Source organism: Nilaparvata lugens, chromosome X, assembly GCF_014356525.2.
Source record: "Nilaparvata lugens isolate BPH chromosome X, ASM1435652v1, whole genome shotgun sequence".
Lineage (NCBI taxonomy): Eukaryota > Metazoa > Arthropoda > Insecta > Hemiptera > Delphacidae > Nilaparvata > Nilaparvata lugens.
In genome coordinates, this window is record NC_052518.1 from 23,919,375 (window position 1) to 23,939,213 (window position 19,839).

The window sequence follows — 19,839 nt, forward strand, 5'->3', positions numbered from 1 at the left end:
ACTCAAAGACTAAGTACTTTAATTCGTTCATGACAAACAATAGACAAGACTCTCAATCACTTTGGCAGGGAATGAAAGAATTCGGGCTTGGCAAACAGAAATCGAATCCCCAAATTGATTTACCATTGGCCAATATAAATGACCATTTCGTTTCACATTCCAACCAACGCGATGAAGTTGTAATTGGTAATCAGATCAATGATCTTTAAGAGCCGGTTAAAAACTTAGATACACCACTTATTGATCAATTTCATTTCCACCCAATCTCAGAAGAAGACACTTTCAAAGCAATTCAACGTATTCAAAGTAATGCTATAGACAATATTCCTATTAAATTTATCAAGATGTTATTTGCTGTTTTACCAACCATTACATACATGTAAGAAGCTGGTTGCTCTACATTCACGCTTCTTCTTTCTAATCATATGAACCATATGACTTGTTAATAATTTACTAATGTTGTTTATCAAACTAACAGCAGAGCTGATTGATTGATTGATTGATTGATTGAGTACTTTATTTATGTAGATTACAATATATACTGTCTTATACACTTATATACAATAGCTTACAATACAGCAAAATTATAGATGAATTTACATGATATAGACTAAGAAAATAATTATTGAACTGTATATGATATGAAAACGCAATTTGTAATATAATAACTATAGATAATAATTATATTGTTATGCATCTACATAAATTGGCGGAGCTTTGGACATATCAATGTCCATTCTTCGGAAAGAATATTAAAAATATCCTCCCCACTAACTCTCTACCAGAACGTTAATTTCATTATTTAAACTAAGGATTTATTTATTAATGGAAATATTGTAAAAGTTTTAATCAATATGAATATTTAAGAGAAAAAAAACAGAAAATTTATAAAGTAAAATAATTATATAGGTAGATAAGATCAAATAATTGATTAATAAAATGAAGTAGGCTGAAAGTAGATCAGGGTAATCAACTTTCAGTAATATACAGCAGTATGCAGTGGATAAGTGAAATAACATGAGCTTATATAATATATATATATACAATTCGTTCTATAACAGGTTTAAAGGTTTGTATTTGTGGGATGGGTGGGGGATGGTTGTCATGTGATCGTTCTAGGGCCGGACAGTTTCAGTCATTTCTTCCAAAAGATGTTTTTTTAAAGTCAGGATGAAGCTCGCTCGGCTCTCGATGGACCTGATAGAAACAGGAAGTGCATTCCATGCACGACAGGCACTGACTAAGAAGGATTTTGTGAAAATAGTAGTTCGATGATTGGGTATCCTTAAAGTACTTTCTCCGGTTCTAGTATGTGAAGCATCTATCCTCCTACCTTCAGAGACAAATTTGAAATCATCTTTAAAATAGTTCGGATTACCGTATTTCAAGATATCTCTAACAAGCTTGACTATTCGAAAAAGCCTCTGATCGGGAAGCTTCAATGTTGAACTAGCAATGTGGGCTGGGGTGATATGATCATGGCGTTGGAGAGAGTAGACGAAACGTAGACAATAATTTTGGCAACGCTGTAGTTTATCATTCAGAGTGACTTGCATATCGTTAAGAACAGAATTACAATACATTAAATGTGGGAAGATGAGAGATTGAACCAATAATAATTTAATGTTTCTAGGGAGGATATCGTGCATTTTCTTCAATGCATGCATGGCTGAGAATACCTTTTTACAAGTTTTGTTCACTTGTTCTGACCAGTCAAGAGTATTATTCATAATAATGCCTAAATTTTTAACTGAGCTACAGTAAGGAATGTCATTACCGTCTACACTAATTTTGTGAATCGATTCAAGGTCAATATTGTTTATAAGACGAGAATATCCAATTATAATGGGTTGTGTTTTGATGGGATTAAGCTTAAGGCCATTTTTCTTTGTCCATTCCACTATCGAATTGATATCCTGATTCATTATTCCAACTGTTTCATTAATTTTTGTTATGGGACAGCCTTTAATAGATTTGAAGGTCGTCTGCATAAGTATGGAAACTGGAGAATTTGATAATGGAAGAAAGGTCATTAGCATACAAAGTGAAGAGGAGAGGGCCTAAAATTGAACCTTGTGGTACTCCATGCATAACGTTTTTCCAAGTTGACTTTTTGTCACCGACAGATACACATTGTTTCCTACCTAATAGATAGGATTTAAACCAAACTAACGAGTTGCGACTGAAACCAAGAATAGCCAACTTATTCAGAAGGACTGTATGATCAACAGTATCGAATGCTTTAGAAAAATCAAATAGGGTGAGGATGGTGCATTTTCTTTGGTCCATAGCTAACCTTATATCATCAGTGACACGAAGCAGAGCTGTCTCAGTTGAATGGAATTTTCTAAAGCCTGATTGAAAGTTATAAAGCTTACTATTGTTGTCTAGAAATTTTACAACTTGAGCATGAATGAGTCTTTCTAGCACTTTGGACAATGCAGGTAAAATACTGATTGGTCTAAAATCCTCAACTTTATTGGGTGATGGAACTTTATTTAGAGGGCGAACCAGAGCAAACTTCCAGTTTTCAGGGAAAATGCCTTCTTCAAGTGACTTGTTGAAAATGTATGTAATGGTTGGTAAAACAGCAAATAACATCTTCTTGATAAATTTAATAGGAATTTTGTCTACACCCGTAGCATTACTATGAATACGTTGAATTGCTCTGAAAGTGTCTTCTTCTGAGATTGGATGGAAATGAAATTGATCAGTGATTGGTAAATCTAAGTTTGTAACCTGCTCTTCAAGATCATCTATATGATTAGCAATGACAACTTCGTCGCGTTGGTTAGAGTGTGAAACGAAATGGTCATTTATATTATTCAATGGTAAGTCAATTTGTGGATTCGATTTCTGTTTGCCAAGCCCGAATTCTTTTATTCCCTGCCAAAGTGATTAGAGTCTTGTCTATTGTTTGTCATAAACGAATTCAAGTACCTAATCTTTGAGTTCCGTAATTCCTGTTTAACCCTATTTCTAAGGCTCCTGTACTCTATCAAACTGTCCAAGTCAAATGTCTTTTTAAATTTTCTATGTGCTTTGTCTCTACGTCCCATCATCTTAAGTATGTCTTCAGTCATCCACGGTACTCGTCGTTTTCTATTAATCCTCCTTGTCACATAAGGTGCATGTTTGTCATACAAAGTCAAAGTCCAATTTTCGAAAGTCTTGACCATGTCATCAACTGAGGGTAATGCTTCAATTTGATGCCATGGAGTCTGAGCCACATCATTCAGGAAGGCGGCTTCATCAAAGTTTTTGAAGTCTCTATATGTGATAATTTTCTGTTCTGGCTTGGGTATCTTATGGGAAAGTACACAGTAGATCAAATCATGTCTAGAAATAGCTGGGACTGAGATTTGGCCTGCTTGAACAACCTCATTGGGATCACTAACAATGAGAAGGTCAATGAGTGTGTCTGATTCATTAGTATGATGAGTTGGATCGAGGGGTAAAATAGTCATGTTTAGGCATTGGAAAATTGTAGTCAGTTGAAAGTAGTCAAAGTTACGATTTGTCATGTTCAAGTCGGTGTTCATATCCCCCATAACTAGTATACGGTTATAACAAGGCATAAGAGAAAGCAAGGCACTTTCGAAATCTGTGAAATGACCTATTTTTGGTGGGCGATAACAGATACCAACGAGTAATTTATCATTACTAGATAAGGATAATTCAAGTAGCATAAACTCTGGTCTGGAACAATACTCTTGTTTAGATGTGATTAAAACTTTTGTTTTGATACCATCTTTCACATAAATTGCTACACCCCCACAAGCTTCATTTAATCTATCATTCCGGAAAAGATTGTATCCAGGCAATGCAACAAAATTTGATGAAATACTAGGCTTCAAAAATGATTCGGAAATTCCGATTATATTGAAGTCCTGAAAACAGAAGATTGCTCTGAGTTCATCAATGTGGCAACTGAGGGATTGTACGTTAAGGTGAGCAGCCTTGAAAAGTTAATTATTTAGTTATGAATAAGAATAATAAAGAATTTAGCATTTCGAAAATAATCATTAATTATGGAAATACTTTTGGTAAGAGATGTAATTATTAGTAAGAATAGAGATAATGATTTTCTTAGTCCCCTCTGGAGTAAAGTAGTTTATGCATTGAACGTAGTTTTGGGAATTAATATCAAGATAAATCAGTATTAACAAATGTGGATCTCTTCAGTTTGAAATAATTGCCTTATTATAATCATAAATAGCAGTGGAAGGATTCATTTATAGAACAGAAAGCCAGCTCATGAAAAATGCCAAGGTATATCTACTGTGAAATCTATTAATACGAATTTCCTATTATTGTAGTGAAGGGCACCTTAGTCATTGAATCCTGAAATGATTTAATTTACCTTTATTTTTTGAAGGTCGGTCATCCTCTCGACTGTGTGGACCCTCTTGGATCCTCTCTCGCCGATAGAGATCTTAATCCTCCCGTCAGATGACCAGACATTCCTGTGCCCATGACGGTCGGCCGCAGCGTTGAGGATCTTGAGACGCTCCGCAGTCAGATCCTCGCGAATGGTGACGCCAGAACCCTTCAGCTTCCTCTTAGCGTCGAAGATCATCTTCCTGGTCCGGTAGCTGCAGAGTCGAACTATGATGGGTCGGTCCTTGGGTTTAGCTTGCCCTTGTTGAGGTGGTTGACGCCTTCCAACGCGGTGCGAGCGGTTTACATCCGCCAGAGTCACAGGCACGTTTAGCTTCTTGTTGAAGACATCGAGCGCCAGCAGGTCTGTGTCTTCTTTGTCGCTCTCCGGGATCCCAAAAATACGTATGGAATGTCGGCGCCCATATTGCTCGAGGTCGTCGACCTTCAGGTGACAAGACACCTCCAGTTCACGAATTCTATCCTGCAGCTGTTTGTTTTCCTCCTTCAATGCCTGAAGTTCCTCGAAAATTGACTTCACAGCCATTGATACAGCACAATGGACAGACTCTTCGATTTGCTGTCGAATAATTCGGAGGGTCTCTTCAGACAGTGATCCAGAAATAGCTGGCCCTGGCTTCGGAGCATTGACCTCATTCTTAGGCGTGCCTCTGTTCGGTCGAACCATCGTGTACCGTTAGGTGGATTTACACTTTTATAAGCTAGGCGAAAAGGTGAACTGAAGAACTAGGAATGTTTTTTCAAGATGAATAAAAAGAGTGTGAGTTAATCAAAAATATAATTACACTATTGAATTTAGCTCGAGAAACTGAATAACTTGATGTATAATATCTAGTGAATTGAACTGTATAACCCTACGAAATATCTGTTAGAAGACGGAGCCGAGCTGACACACGTTTACTCACTCGACATAGCCAAGAGAGAGCCTGATGAGAGAATCATTGAATGTTCATATTTGTACAGTTTAAGATTTATTGAGATTTATATTATAATTGACATTAAAATCGATTTTCTAAAGTAAATGAAAATCTTTCGTCAATTATTCATTTTAAGTAATATGTGCGAAGTAAGATCATTATATACATTTTCAACAAGTCACTTGAAGAAGGCAATTTCCCTGAAAACTGGAAGTTAGCTCTGGTTCGCCCTCTAAATGAAGTTGCATCACCCAATAAAGTTGAGGATTTCAGACCAATCAGTATTCTACCTGCATTGTCCAAGTGCTAGAAAGACTCATTCATGCTCAAGTTGCAAAATTTCTAGACAACAATAGAAAGCTTCATAACTTTCAATCAGGCGATTCATGTCACTGATGATATAAGGTTAGCTATGGACCAAAGAAAATGCACCATCCTCACCCTATTTGATTTTTCTAAAGCATTTGATACTGTTAATCATGTAGTTCTTATAAATAAGTTAGCTATTCTTGGTTTTAGTCACAACTCCCTAGTTTGGTTCAAATCCTATCTCTTAGGTAGGAAACAATGTGTTTTTGTTGGTGACAACGAGTCAAATTGGACGAAAGTTATGCATGGAGTACCACAAGGTTCAATTTTAGGCCCTCTCCTATTCACTTTGTATGCTAATGACCTTTCTCCCATTATCAAGTTCTCCAGCTTCCATACTTATGCAGATGACCTTCAAATTTATTTAAGCTGTCCCATAACAAAAATAGATGAAACAGTTGGAATTATGAATCAAGATATCAATTTGATATTAGAATGGACAAAGAAAAATGGCCCTAAGCTTAATCCCATTAAAACACAACCTATTATAATTGGATATTCTCGTCTTATAAACAATATTGACCTTGAATTGATTCACAAAATTAGTGTAGATGGTAATGACATTCCTTACTGTAGCTCAGTGGGAAATTTAGGAATTATTATTAATAATACTCTTGACTGGTCAGAACAAGTGAACAAAACATGTAAAAATGTATTTTCAGCGATGCATTCATTGAAGAAAATGCACGACATCCTCCCTAGAAGCATTGAATTGTTATTGGTTCAATCTCTTATCTTCCCACATTTAATGTATCGTAATTCTGTTCTTAACGATATGCAAGTCACTCTGAATGATAAACTACAGCATTGCCAAAATTATTGTCTACGTTTCGTCTACTCTCTTCAATGACATGAACATATCACCCCTGCCCACATTGCCAGTTCAACATTGAAGCTTCCCGGTCAAAGACGTTTTCGAATAGTCAAGCTTGTTAGAGATATCTTAAAATACGGAAATCCGAACTATTTCAAAGAAGATTTAAAATTTGTTTCTGAAGGTAGTAGGATAGATGCTTCACATACTAGAACTGGAGAAAGTATGTTAAGCATACCCAACCATCGAACCACTATTTTTACAAAATCCTTTTTAGTCAGTGCCTGTCGTGCATGGAATGCACTTCCTGTTTCTATCAGGTCCATCAAGAACCGAGCGAGCTTCATCCTGATTTTGAAAAAAAAAAACATCTTTTGGAACAAATGACTGAAACTGTCCGGCCCTAGAACGATCACATGACAACCATCCCTCACCCATCCCACCAATATAAACCTTCAAACCTGTTATAGAATAATTATATATTTATATATATATAATAATAATAAACTCATGTTATTCTAATTATCCACTGCATACTGCTGTATATTACTGAAAGTTGATTACCCTGATCTACTTTCAGTCTACTTCATTTTATTAATAAATGATTTGATCTTATCTACCTATATAATTATTCTACTTTATCAATTTTCTGTTTTTCTTTCTCTTGAATATTCATATCAATTAAAACTTTTACGATATTTCCACTTATAAATAAATCCTCAGTTGAAATTAACGTTTTGGTAGAGAATTAGTGGGAAGGATATTTTGAATATTCTTTCCGAAGAATGGGCATTGATATGTCCAAAGCTCCGCCAATTTATGTGGATGCATAACAATATTATCATATCAATGAATACTTTCATGAAATTATGAACTTTCGCTAAGAACACTTGGGGATATCTTTTAAATTGCTTTTGTTATGACAATTTCAATGTTGTTGTTTTAGACTACTGTTGTTGTTTTGAAGTAGACTACTCTTATACTCTCTCTTATATTGATGCTATGTAATTGTGTTGGCCTGGTTGGGTGGTAGAGGGAACCAAATGGTTTCAACCCTGCCAGGAGAAAAATAAAACATCAATCTCTCGCTCTATCTCTCACTCTCTGTAAATCAGTGTAGACACTGTAGATCATGAAATTCTCTTGAACAAACTAGCTATTCTTGGGTTTAGTTATCAAACCCTTGCATGGTTCGAATCCTGCCTCTCAGGTAGAAAGCAATGTGTCTCTGTTAAAGATAATAGGTCTAATTGGTTAAATGTTAACCATGACGTCCCTCAAGGTTCTATTTTAGGCCCCCTACTCTTCACTCTTTATGCGAATGACCTACCCTCTGTCATCAAATTTTCTAGTTTCCATACATATGCTGATGACCTTCAAATTTATGTAAGCTGCCCAATCACTAAAATTAATGAAACAGTAAATAAAATGAATCACGATATAATTTCAATAGTAGAATGGACAAAGAAAAACGGACTAAAACTCAACCCTATAAAAACTCAGCCCATAATAATTGAATATTCAAGACTAGTAAACAATAAAGTGGCACGCACTGTATCACTTTCAGGATGTTGACTTAGCAGTTGATCATTTCTATGAAATTATATACAGAGCCTTCTCATTTCATGTACCAAAATCTAATATAATAATCAAATCTAAATTCCCCTCATGGTTTACTAGAGATATTATTCAATTAATCAAGCAGAAAAAAAAATGTGCACGAAAAATGACTTTTTCTAGATATTACCGTAGTAAATTTGTTGAACTGAGAGCCACTATTAAAATTAGAATCAATAAGTCTTATAAAGACTATATAGCTAATCTACAGAGTAATATAGATTCGAATATTAAACATTTCTGGAACTATATTGGTAGTAAAAAGGAATCTAGATCAAAGGGCGATTGTTTGGAAATGGATGGGGTTAAGTATGTTGGTGCTGATGTACCAAAGGCATTTGCGCATTGTTTCTCATCCATCTATGATGTCATAGGAGGTGATCGCGATAATGCAGCTGCTCAACATGTAAACCGCAATAACAGTAATCGTAATTTCGATTTACCAGTACTGACCATTCCATACCTTTCAGCCAATCAAGTCAATTCCGCAGTTGATGGACTTAAGGCTACGCGTTCAGTTGGACCTGATGGCATTCCTGCCTACATTATAAAGGGTTGTAAGAATATACTTATTGAACCACTGCGATTTATTTTCAATTTATCTTTGAAAACTAATAAATACCCCACGAAATGGAAAACTGCCTGTATAACACCAGTTTTCAAATCAGGTCAACCAAATATAATTTCCAATTTTCGACCTATTTCTATTTTGGACTCTCCTGATAAGGTCTTTGAATCTGCTCTATACAGAATAGTTTTTGATCATGTGAAGCATGTAATAACCCCTTTTCAACATGGCTTCATGCCCAGTAGATCAACTGTGAGTAATTTGCTGACTTTCACACAGTTTGTTTCCTCTCACCTTGACATGCAAGGTCGTGTAGATGTAATATATTTAGATTTCAAGAAAGCATTTGATTCAGTTAATTTTAATGTATTATTAGATAAATTAATTACATACGAGTTTTCACCTGACTTAATTGAATTATTTCGTAGCTATTTGGTTGATAGAGTTTCCCAAGTGAAGTACAATAATCACACATCTGAAAACTATGATAACCCCACCGGAGTCCCACAAGGATCTAATCTTGGACCTCTTTTGTTTCTTCTTTTAATTAATGATCTCCCTGATTGCATTAAAGAATCTGAAATCCTGATATTTGCAGATGATGTAAAACTTTACAGGTCAATAAAAAGCATTGATGATTGTGTCAGATTGCAGGACGATCTTGATCGAGTTAACCTTTGGTGTTGTCAGAACAGACTCAAGTTGAATGTATCTAAAACTAAATTCATGGTGTATACAAGGCAGATAAATTTTCAGCACCATTTATATACATTGGGAGGTGACAATCTTGAGTGCGTTAATAACATCCGAGATCTTGGAGTTATCATGGACCCAAGGCTTGATTTCAAGAACCACATTAACTATACCCTAGGTAGTGCTAATAAATTACTGGGTTTTATATTTCGCAATACCAAACCATTCACTAATTGTGATGTTAGTTTAAGAATATTCAATGCACTAGTTCGCAGTAAACTTGAATATGCTGCAGTAGTTTGGGGGCCTTATAATGTGACAGACATTCATGAAATTGAAAAAATTCAAAATAGAATTCTGAGACATTTATACATAAAAAAATTTAATTGCTTTTGTCCCTTTAATTTTCCAACTAGTGAGTTAAGATCGATATTTAAAGTGCACTCTCTAGAATTACGCAGATCTGTAAATGCTCTATTGCTATTATTCAACATTTTAAATCATAAAGTTCATATTCCATCATTCATAAATTTATTGAATTTCAATGTACCTTATACTAGGCCTAGAAAAAATATATTGTTCAACATCCCTTTTGTGAGAACTACTCATCACTATAATTCATTTCTTATTAAAAGTCTAAGATTATATAATACTTTGAATGAACATATAGATCCGTTTTCGAACTCATTTAATGTCTTTAAGAAAAATTGTGAAATGAATTTATCTTGTAGCTCGTTTGAGTCATGAAATGTTATGAGCTCTGGCTGAAACTCTTTTTGTTTTCTTTATCTTTATTATTAATTTTTATTATTATTTCAATTTTTGATTTACTTTTTATCTTATTCTCTTCTTTATTTTTTTCCATAATATTTTTCATCTTTTAAGTTTTTATTATTATGTAGTATGGTTATCTATTAATTGTGTAAAAAAGGCTCTTCATGGTATTGTCTGTGAGCCTTTATATGTATATGTATATCAATAAATAAATAAAAATATCGATTTTAACTCACCTAACAAAATTAATGTTGATGGTGTCGAAGTAGCTTACTGTGACTCAGTTAAAAACCTTGGAATTATTATGAACAAAAATCTTGACTGGTCTGATCAAATTAATAAGACTTGTAAATTTTTGTTCACTGCGATGCATTCATTGAAGAAGATGCAATATATTCTTCCCAGAAAAATTAGATTGTTACTAGTCAAATCGCTCATATTCCCACATCTTATGTATTGTAATTCTGTGCTCAATGATATGCATGTAACCTTAAACGATAAACTTCAGCGATGTCAAAACTATTGCCTCAGGTTTGTTTACTCTCTCCAACGCCATGAACGAATCACTCAAGCCCATATTGACAGTTCAACTTTAAAGTTACCTGATCAGAGAATGCTTCGTATAATCAAGCTTGTTAGGGACATTTTAAAATATGGTGAACCAATCTATTTCAAAAACGACTTCAAATTTGTCTCTGAAGGTAGGAGAATTGATGCTTCCCACACTAGAACAGGTGAAAATACTCTAAGAATTCCAAATCATCGGACAACTATTTATACAAAATCCTTCCTTGTTAGCGGTTGTCGTGCATGGAATGCACTCCCAAATCAAATTAGGTCCATAGAGAGTCGAGCGGGCTTCACCCTTATATCGAGACATTATATTTTGGAAAAAATGGCTGAAACTGTCCAACCCTAGAGCGGCATGACATTCAAATTAAACCTTCCTTAATCCCTATCCTTTATAATCATTACCCTCCACTCCCAAGTAAAAATTACGGTTTTTCTCTTTTTCATTTCATTCATGTAAATTTAGCATGGAAAATGTGTATAGGCTACATTTAAGATTGTTTCTTATTGATTTATTTTTTCTCATCCTCGAATGGATCTAAGCATCCTTATTCTATATCCCTTCCCCTCTCTTTTGAATTATAATTTCCCCTTCATAATTCCCTAATTAGAATTATTATTATTCCTTCATGAACTTTCATAATCATATTATCTTGTTATTTACATAAACTAATCTCTTTTGTACAATAATTTCTCTTTGTTATTGACATTATTTTTGGATTTAAATCTACAAATCTCTTTTCTAATAATAACTTTTACTCCTCATTATTCCAATTATTTTATCATATCGATTTCCTAATTATTGGGAATCAACTTTTTCTTTATTTTTATCCTTATTATTATTTTTACTTTCTTATGTTGATTGATTTAACTCTGAAAGATTTATCGTTTCTATGATTTGGTTTTTACTTATTGATATTTTCATTCTTAGATGATATGATTTTCATTTTTCACTCTTCATATTTCGCTTAGACATAATATTTCGTTTGAATTTTCAACTTTATTTTTCTATGGTTAAGTGCTGAAGGGAAGGGTATCCTTGATACCCTCTCTGAGAATGGACTTCTTAAGGTCCAAACTTCACCGTTTCATGTGAAAACATTACACTAGTACCTTAACTTTTGCATTTTTCATCATATTTCTTGTTCAATATTGTTGTAGAACTCATTAGTTAAATATGATTCACCATGTTATTTAACTGGTACTGATTTTTATTTTTAACGCTAGAACGTAAGTTGTATTATGTTTTGTTAAACACATGAATAAAGTAATCTGAATCTGAATCTGAATCTCTCTCTCGTTTTGTGTTACCCGGTCGTGTGTTAATGGGTGGGATATTATTTCATTTCCTTTTCAGAGAGTTGACAATTAGCTTACTGTATTTGTTGAAACACGCCGATTAATGAAGTTACATCACAATATTATATTATCGTTATTCAAATTACGTTCAATCTCCATTCTGATTAATAATTGTTCATACTTTGTAAAATTCGTTGAATAATTTGCAAGACTTTCATTCAATTTGAATTAGTGTATAAGCGTATTAGTGTATTGTACAATACACTATTATAAATAGCTCTAATATAATCTCTCTCACTCGCACAACACACTAATAAGTATTCAATAACATTAATTTAAGGTGTATTACTATGCCATTATAATTTGGTTTAAAGCAATTGACGTTAACACGTCAATTATGACATTTACCATTGGAATAGGATTTAACTCACCAATCAAATTAATTTATTGTTCATATTGAATAGTAAATGGTGCAAAAACGTTTCAGGAAAGCGTGCTTATTTCCCACTGATTGATTGAGTACTTGAGATGATTCATAGTAGTCACTATCGATATGTTGCACACACGACACACTTGTTAAGAACGTTTATCATGATCAAGTTTTAACGATAAGTCGAGTTAGTATTAGATCTCTTTTGTTGGTATCTTTCAGCAACTTCACTATAAACAAGGTGTAATGTTACTGAAAGCTTGATTTATGAAACACCAATAAACTTATTATGTTTCCTGGTCTATTAAAGTCCTGTAATAAAGGAATAGGCTGTACAGACACTAAGGGACAGACCATATTACGCGTTTTTCAGGCATATTCAGACGGCATTTGTTGAGTCAGAAGGGCAGGAAGCTCTCCGATTGGCTGATTTGTCTGGTGCCTGGAAAACGCTCATCCTTATCTATGGAACTTATTATAATTTATGGGATTTCTTCTAGATCACCCAGCAGAATGTCTCCTTTTGGAGGAACTTTCAGCTTTTCTTCTTTTCCTATTCAATTCTGTTCAGACTCTGGAAAAACTTTCCCATTTTCCAGCATCCATTCCAAAATTGCCACTCCTGAAAATTCATTTTCATTTGATTATTCTTACTTTGTGTCTTAGTAATGTATTTAATAAAAGTTTCAAGTAGTTTTTGTTCGATTAGTCATTTTGCCCAGAGTTGGATCTCTTATAACATTTTCAATCAATTGCCCTCAAGTCTCCATTATTTACAAGTGCTTTATCATTTCGCTCTTTAGTGTTGAAATTAAATCAAATGGAGTTCACTGCCAAATCATAGAAATTTACAAAAATGAAAAACAAAATTTAGTTTCATACTTTGACAAACAATATTACAAAAGCTTTAATTACAACTTGATAATAATATAATAATTAATATTGGCGTTGCTAGCAAAACAAAGTTTGTGCGCTAGCAATGACAATAATTTCATCTGTATACTATGTAGTAGGCTAATATTCCACAACATATTTTTTCGAAATCTATAGTCGGGATGCCGCATTAAGTAGCTATAAGACTTGAGGCGTCTTTTTTCAAAATATGCTTTTTCACATCATTATCCTGAACAATAAACGTTTTCGCAGGTACTGTTGGTTTGGAGGAGAGTCCTCAGAACGTCTCAATAGCCGAGGAAGAGTCCACTACAATGGTATGCAGGGCACAATCTTCAGTAAAACTGTGCAAATGGCTGTGGATGGCTGAAGTTGATGAAAATCCGATTTTGGTTGAAGAATTTCCCGGATTTGGTGAGAGGAAAACTGATTGTAGCCTCTACCTGAAGAACATAACCAAGCAACATCAGGGTTTATGGTCATGCGTTGTCAAACTTCAGAATCGAACCTCAGTTAGGGCAAAACCTGTCACAGTTTGGGTTCATGACAGTGAGTTATTGTTATTTATCAATTAACTTATAATACTACTATACTATTAGTATTAAGTCTCTCGGGCTATTTACACACACATTGATTTTTGGACGTACAATTTTTTGCCGTCCTTTTAAATTCTATTAGATTAATCACATGATGTCAAACAGATGATGTTTGGTTTGTCAAGGTCAATTTAATCTGGTAGAATTCATGAGGATGGCAAAAATCGAACGTCCATAGTTCGATGTGTGTGTTTAGGGTCAAAACATAGTGGAGCGGCAAAAGTATCAGAGTGAAGGTATAGATGAGAGTCTTCGAATAATGCATGTATCTTAAGGTGACCATATTTGTAATGACCTCGAAGCGGGACACACATTATGATGGTCGGGGTATATGTCTACCCTCTACCTTCTAACCTACCTTGGCCGCTCCAATATGTTCTGACCTTCTGACACACTTGAATACATGCATCATTTTCAACACTCTCAGCTACCCTCTACTTCCTTCTCTAATACACTCTACCACTACTGCTTTACAATTTTCTGTCTTTTATTTATATTTGGTTACTGATAGATTATCACTGTTACAGTAGATTACCACGGTACTGAAGCAAAAGCTACTCTACTTAATTTTCAAAAGAAATGATATTTTAATATACCAACCGCTCAAAAATGTTTCATAATATAACTATTTATATTTCTTGTGAAAATAATGCATATTTGTAAAATACTGTACTTTTATTGGACGGATTCCCTTCTGAAACTTGCAAAGAAATCATTATTATTGCGGTAGGCTACACATTATTTGTTTACACTTCATTCTTGTTACTTGCTACACTAGGCCCTATTATTATTTGTAGAATGATCTTAAAAATCATTCTTGCTTCTTGTTACACTTTTTCTTAAAACGTTTGTTTATGGAATACGTATTGAAAATGATTACAGTTAGGCTCTTGCTATATTATTGGTTTACACGTTTTCTGTAGAATTCGTCTTTGAAGAAAAACCAGCAAATGTGACGGCCTATGTGGGAGATATCGTGAAAATACCATGCTCCTCCGCCGACGAAATGGAATTATGCCAATGGTTCTACAAAAAAGATGAGAGGACTGTCTGGGAGGAGATAACATTCATGGAAAATGTCAAGGACTGCTCACTGGCTCTGTCAGATCTGAGTATGTCAGATTCTGGGTTTTTCAAGTGTGGCGTTAAAAGACCTAGAATTGATGAATCTGTGGAATCACCTCCTATGTACCTGCTTGTGGATGGTAAGAAAATAATTTATCTCAATCTCTATTCATTGTTTTGGGAGACCAGTGCATTGTTGTTGATATTGATATGAAAGACATTATTGCAGTTCACATTTTAGGTAAAATCTATGAATTTGGTGAGTGAAACAGTTCGATTCAGCATTGGTGTACAGGTTGTGGAATAATCCCCTAGTGCTTTTATATATGCCGATAATATTTCCATAGTCACCCAAGAGAAACTCATCAAGAACACTGAGGTCACTTTTGCAAAGGATTTCAAGGTGATTGCCAAATATTGCAAAAGATGGAAACTTAGCCAAATCTGAGTAAAAAAGAAGTTAGCTGTTCACATTTGTTCAATAGGGAGGCAAGAAAGAAACTATCAGTCAAGTTTGATAGTGTACCTCTCAATCACAACTTCTATTCAATATAGCTGAGTGTCACTCTAGACTCTTTCATTAAGACATAACATTGCAAAGTCTGCTGCAAAACTGAACACCATAAATAACATCATCCAAAAAATGTGTTGTACCACTTGGGATGCTTCAGCGAATACCCTTAGATACCCAGCACTGGTATTGATCTATTCAGCTGCTGAGTACTGTGCTCCAGTTTGGTTGAATAGCACTCATGTGAAGTAAATGTTCTCTCAAGAGAGCATGGTTTAAGAGGGCTCTCTTAAGATAATTCGATTGCACATCACACTGTCACTGCATATCACATAGCACACACAACTGCCCATTCACAAAGATATACCAACTCTCAACAACAGACTGCTGGTATCGAGATTTCTGTTGATTATCAACAGTGATAAAAGCGAAATAACTAAAAAGTATTTTCCACTAGGTACTGGGAAATAGAAAGAAAATTGACTTGATGATGTCCAAACTCAGTGTTGTCCAATGAGCGATCATGGGAGAAGTAGTTCAGTTAGCGATCCATTATTTAAAATAACAATAAGGATTGTTTGAAATGTGAAGTTGGTCTTGAATCGTTTTGATATTTGTGAAATAGGCTTACTTTATATGTAATTATTTGCAGTAGTATCACTAATTCATTTGAAGGAATGCAGATTATTGGTAGAAGTTGTCGAAATTGGACTTATTGGACATTTTAGTTCCCGTGCTGCGTTGTCAATGAATTCTCAAGTACAAGTAGCTGTATAGCAAACATGAATCACACACTGGCTCACTGGCTTTGGATTTGAAGCCAGCGTCTGCCTATCCTTATTGTTATTCTAAACAATGGACTGCTTTCCCCCAAAATCGCTCATTGGACGTAACCTATGAGTTATCTGGTGGGTGAATTTGATCTTGGACGTGAATGGTTCACATTGTACAGGATCAGGACAGGCCATGAGCGAAGTGCTGCAGCACTTTATAAATGGCGATTTTCGTAGATCAGCCGAATTTTGTCTAAAGAGCAGGCCAACAGACTATATGACGCATAATTAGGCACTGCGAGGGTAGAGCATATCCAGGAAATGCAAAAAATTTAAATGCCTCATTATGCACTCTTAATGCAATTATGCTTTCAATGCAAAGTTATTTGATACTTTCAAGCAAAAATTATATATTTGGACATTTATATATTTTTCTACTATAGGTGTGAAATATAGTCTAGTGAAAATATAGCTATACTAATAAGCCATACGCTAAAAAATAATAATTAAAAATAAAAAAGTTACAGGGGAAACAACGTTTTTCCAATCATTGATTTTTGATATATGAACATCTTAGAATCTAAATTTTTGAAGCAGATAATTTCAAAGTCGGTAAGAGATAGAATGTATAACATTTTGTGGTTACATTCTTCACGGTATTCTTGATTGAATAAAAGAACATTCTCATAATCACATTGTCAAACTATGTTAAACTTTTTGGGTGGGCTCCAGCCCAGAGCTCAATTATTATTATTCCTGGTGTGCCTAGAGCCCCGACCAGTGCTCCAGCCTAGAACCCACCCAGGTCTTCTGGAGTCGGTACCACTGCTCACGATGGAAGTTTTTCAGATCACAGAACACATAATAAGAGAAAAAACAACAAATAAATAAATTAATATCGTTTTCCTCTTGTGTGTGTGTGGCAGGTGCGTAATGAATAAAAACTGGTTTTTATTCAACAAAACACTAGCATTAGTTTACTAATTTTTAATCACTCAAAAATTAACCCGTATAATTCTTCTTCTTCTTCTTCTTCTTCTCCTTCTTCTTCTTCTTCTTTTTCTTCTTCTTCTTCTTCTTCTTCTTCTTCTTCTTCAGGCTCACCTCATCAATGAGAGGTGAATTGACATATTCTATAATATCGTTTTAGCGTTATTTTTATTCAAGATCAATGTTATGACTTCCGTTCTTTCTTTATGTATTAAACTCTAATATACTCTCTTGGATGAAAAGCATTTACTAAGTACTTGCAAGAAGTATCACGCAGTTGATCTTCCTACAATCAATGAATGCGCTTCAATGCAATCAATAAGCTTATCAATGAATAATTGAACCAAAACAGCAACGTAGAGAGCATTTTGAAGTGTAGTGAGGTATATAGGATTGTTTAATGAAGATTTCAAAACCTATATTCTATTTCCTAACCTTTATAACGTGAATTGTGGAAAGATCAATGGTTTTAAATATATTCTCTTCTCATATAATATTTATTCTTCGATAATATTCATGAATGCTCTATTCAATTGCCTTATTTATTGCCTCACAGTTATTGAGCTCCAGAGGAAGCTTCGGTTTCTGCAAGATTCTTCACTATCACCTTCAGACGTCTTCTTGGTCTCCCATGCTCCTTCTTACTTCTACTTAGTGTCTTGATCAAATATTATTTTTCCAGATATTTATCAAACTTGTTCACTCCACATTTATTTTTCTACCTCAAGGGAAGTAGATTTGGTTGGTGAGTGGCTGAGTAATCAAGAGTCTCAGACCAAGTGATGGATTACATATAGACCATAACCTATTAATTTGTATTTCGTCATTATTATGGATTCATTATTATCAGAGCTTTCCATTCATGTTTTAAGGCTCTTCGGTACACCTTCTTATTTTCATTTAAATTGGATAATCTTTTCCAATATAATTATAAGAGTGAGAAAAAGTGGCTACTGAAATTTTTAAGTGGTCTAATAAGCGAGTTATGGGTTGTTGAATTGCTAAACTCCGTTTTCTTTTCAGATCATGAACGGTTTCGAATTTTCCATTGTTGTTTTTTTTTCAATACATTCAGTATATCATTGGCTTTGTTCTAATATGCGTTCTTTTTCGCGATTAATGCCAAAATAAACAAGTTATCTAATTTACAAAAAATATAACTTTTTTATTTATGAACGATATGGGGAATAAAATGCTTTAGTTTGGAGAGATAAATTTTTTGAATTTTTAAGAGAAGCTCTAATAATATAGTCGAAACCGTTTATGATCTCGATACAAAACGGAATCTGGAAAGTTAGCACTTCAACAACCCATAGCCTGCTTATTAGACCACCTAAAAATTTCAGTTGCCACTTTTTCTCACTCTTATAATGATCTTAACAATTATATTTGAAAAGATTATCCAATTTAAATAATAAAAAAGTATTTTAACCGAACAGCCTTAAGAGAGCTGAAAAGATGACAGATCATTTTGGATGCATGTATTTTGTTGGCAGAGATAAATGATTGAATTATTCATGTATTCAAATGCAAAGAATCACCAGCATCTTTACATCATTTTATTCCAGACTTGCCTGGTTTCGAGTATTTATAGCATTCTCGAGTGTCATTGAAGGTATATTATAATTATTATATTAATGATATTTTTATGTTTCATTTTCATAATTCTATCACAGGTGTAACTTGTGTTCCACAGTATGGATACGGAATTAGACACTTTTCTGAATTGTAAAATGTGATAATTTTCACTCTTGATAGTGGAAAAGCTAATGACAAAGCCGTAATGATGACTAATCACTGGAAATCCAGTATTTATTTATAATGCTTTGAAAATGCTTCATTTCTAGTATGACCTGGACACAGAAACGAGCCAACGAAAATTAATGGAAATAGTGAATTGAGTGGATAGACAGATGAAGCTTGAAAATATTTTTGTACTTGTTGATGCTTGTATTTGTATGTAGGTGACCTACTGTAAAGTTGACATTAGGATAATAATAATTGTTTTCACACACTCAGATCATTGGGGATATATTTCCTGTATACATTGAAGTTCATTGTTGTGATTTGTTTTTTGACAGGCGACAGACCATTCGAGTTCGCACAGGTTCCAGTCAACTCAATATTCATCCCAGGAACCCCAGGCTCGATCCAATGCAAGACGAAAGATGAAGCCCAAGAATGTAGATGGTCGTGGCAGCCCCAAGGTTATGACGAGAAATGGCGAGTCAAGATGCGGCAATTTGTGCCAGAGGATGGGCATGATTGTGCTCTGCAGCTTAGAGACATTTCAACCGAGCCAGGTGGTCATTGGATGTGCTCAGTGCTGCCCATAAATTCCACTGAATTTGTTGAGACTGAGCCAATTACACTCCAAATCCAATCAAATCAAGGTATAAACAGATTGTTTACAAATGAATACCGCCGTTTTAATAATTATTATCATTATTATTATCATTATCATTAATCATCCACTGACCACCTATAGAAGGGGTATTCGGATTTGTCAATCAATATTATTCAGAAGAATAAAAAAAAAAAATCATTTAACTTACATA

The 19,839-nt window shown here is 34.3% G+C and overlaps 1 protein-coding gene across 1 annotated transcript in view; it reads left to right on the forward strand.

The window, feature by feature from the left end:
- Nucleotides 1-19,839, forward strand: part of LOC111047169 (obscurin) — a 98,572-nt gene that overhangs the window by 36,737 nt on the left and 41,996 nt on the right. The window contains exons 2-4 of the mRNA XM_039443046.1: nt 13,599-13,895; nt 14,866-15,147; nt 19,363-19,674. Of these exons, the coding sequence (XP_039298980.1) occupies nt 13,661-13,895; nt 14,866-15,147; nt 19,363-19,674 (829 nt within the window). The 5' untranslated portion in view covers nt 13,599-13,660. The remainder of the gene's footprint in view (nt 1-13,598; nt 13,896-14,865; nt 15,148-19,362; nt 19,675-19,839) is intronic.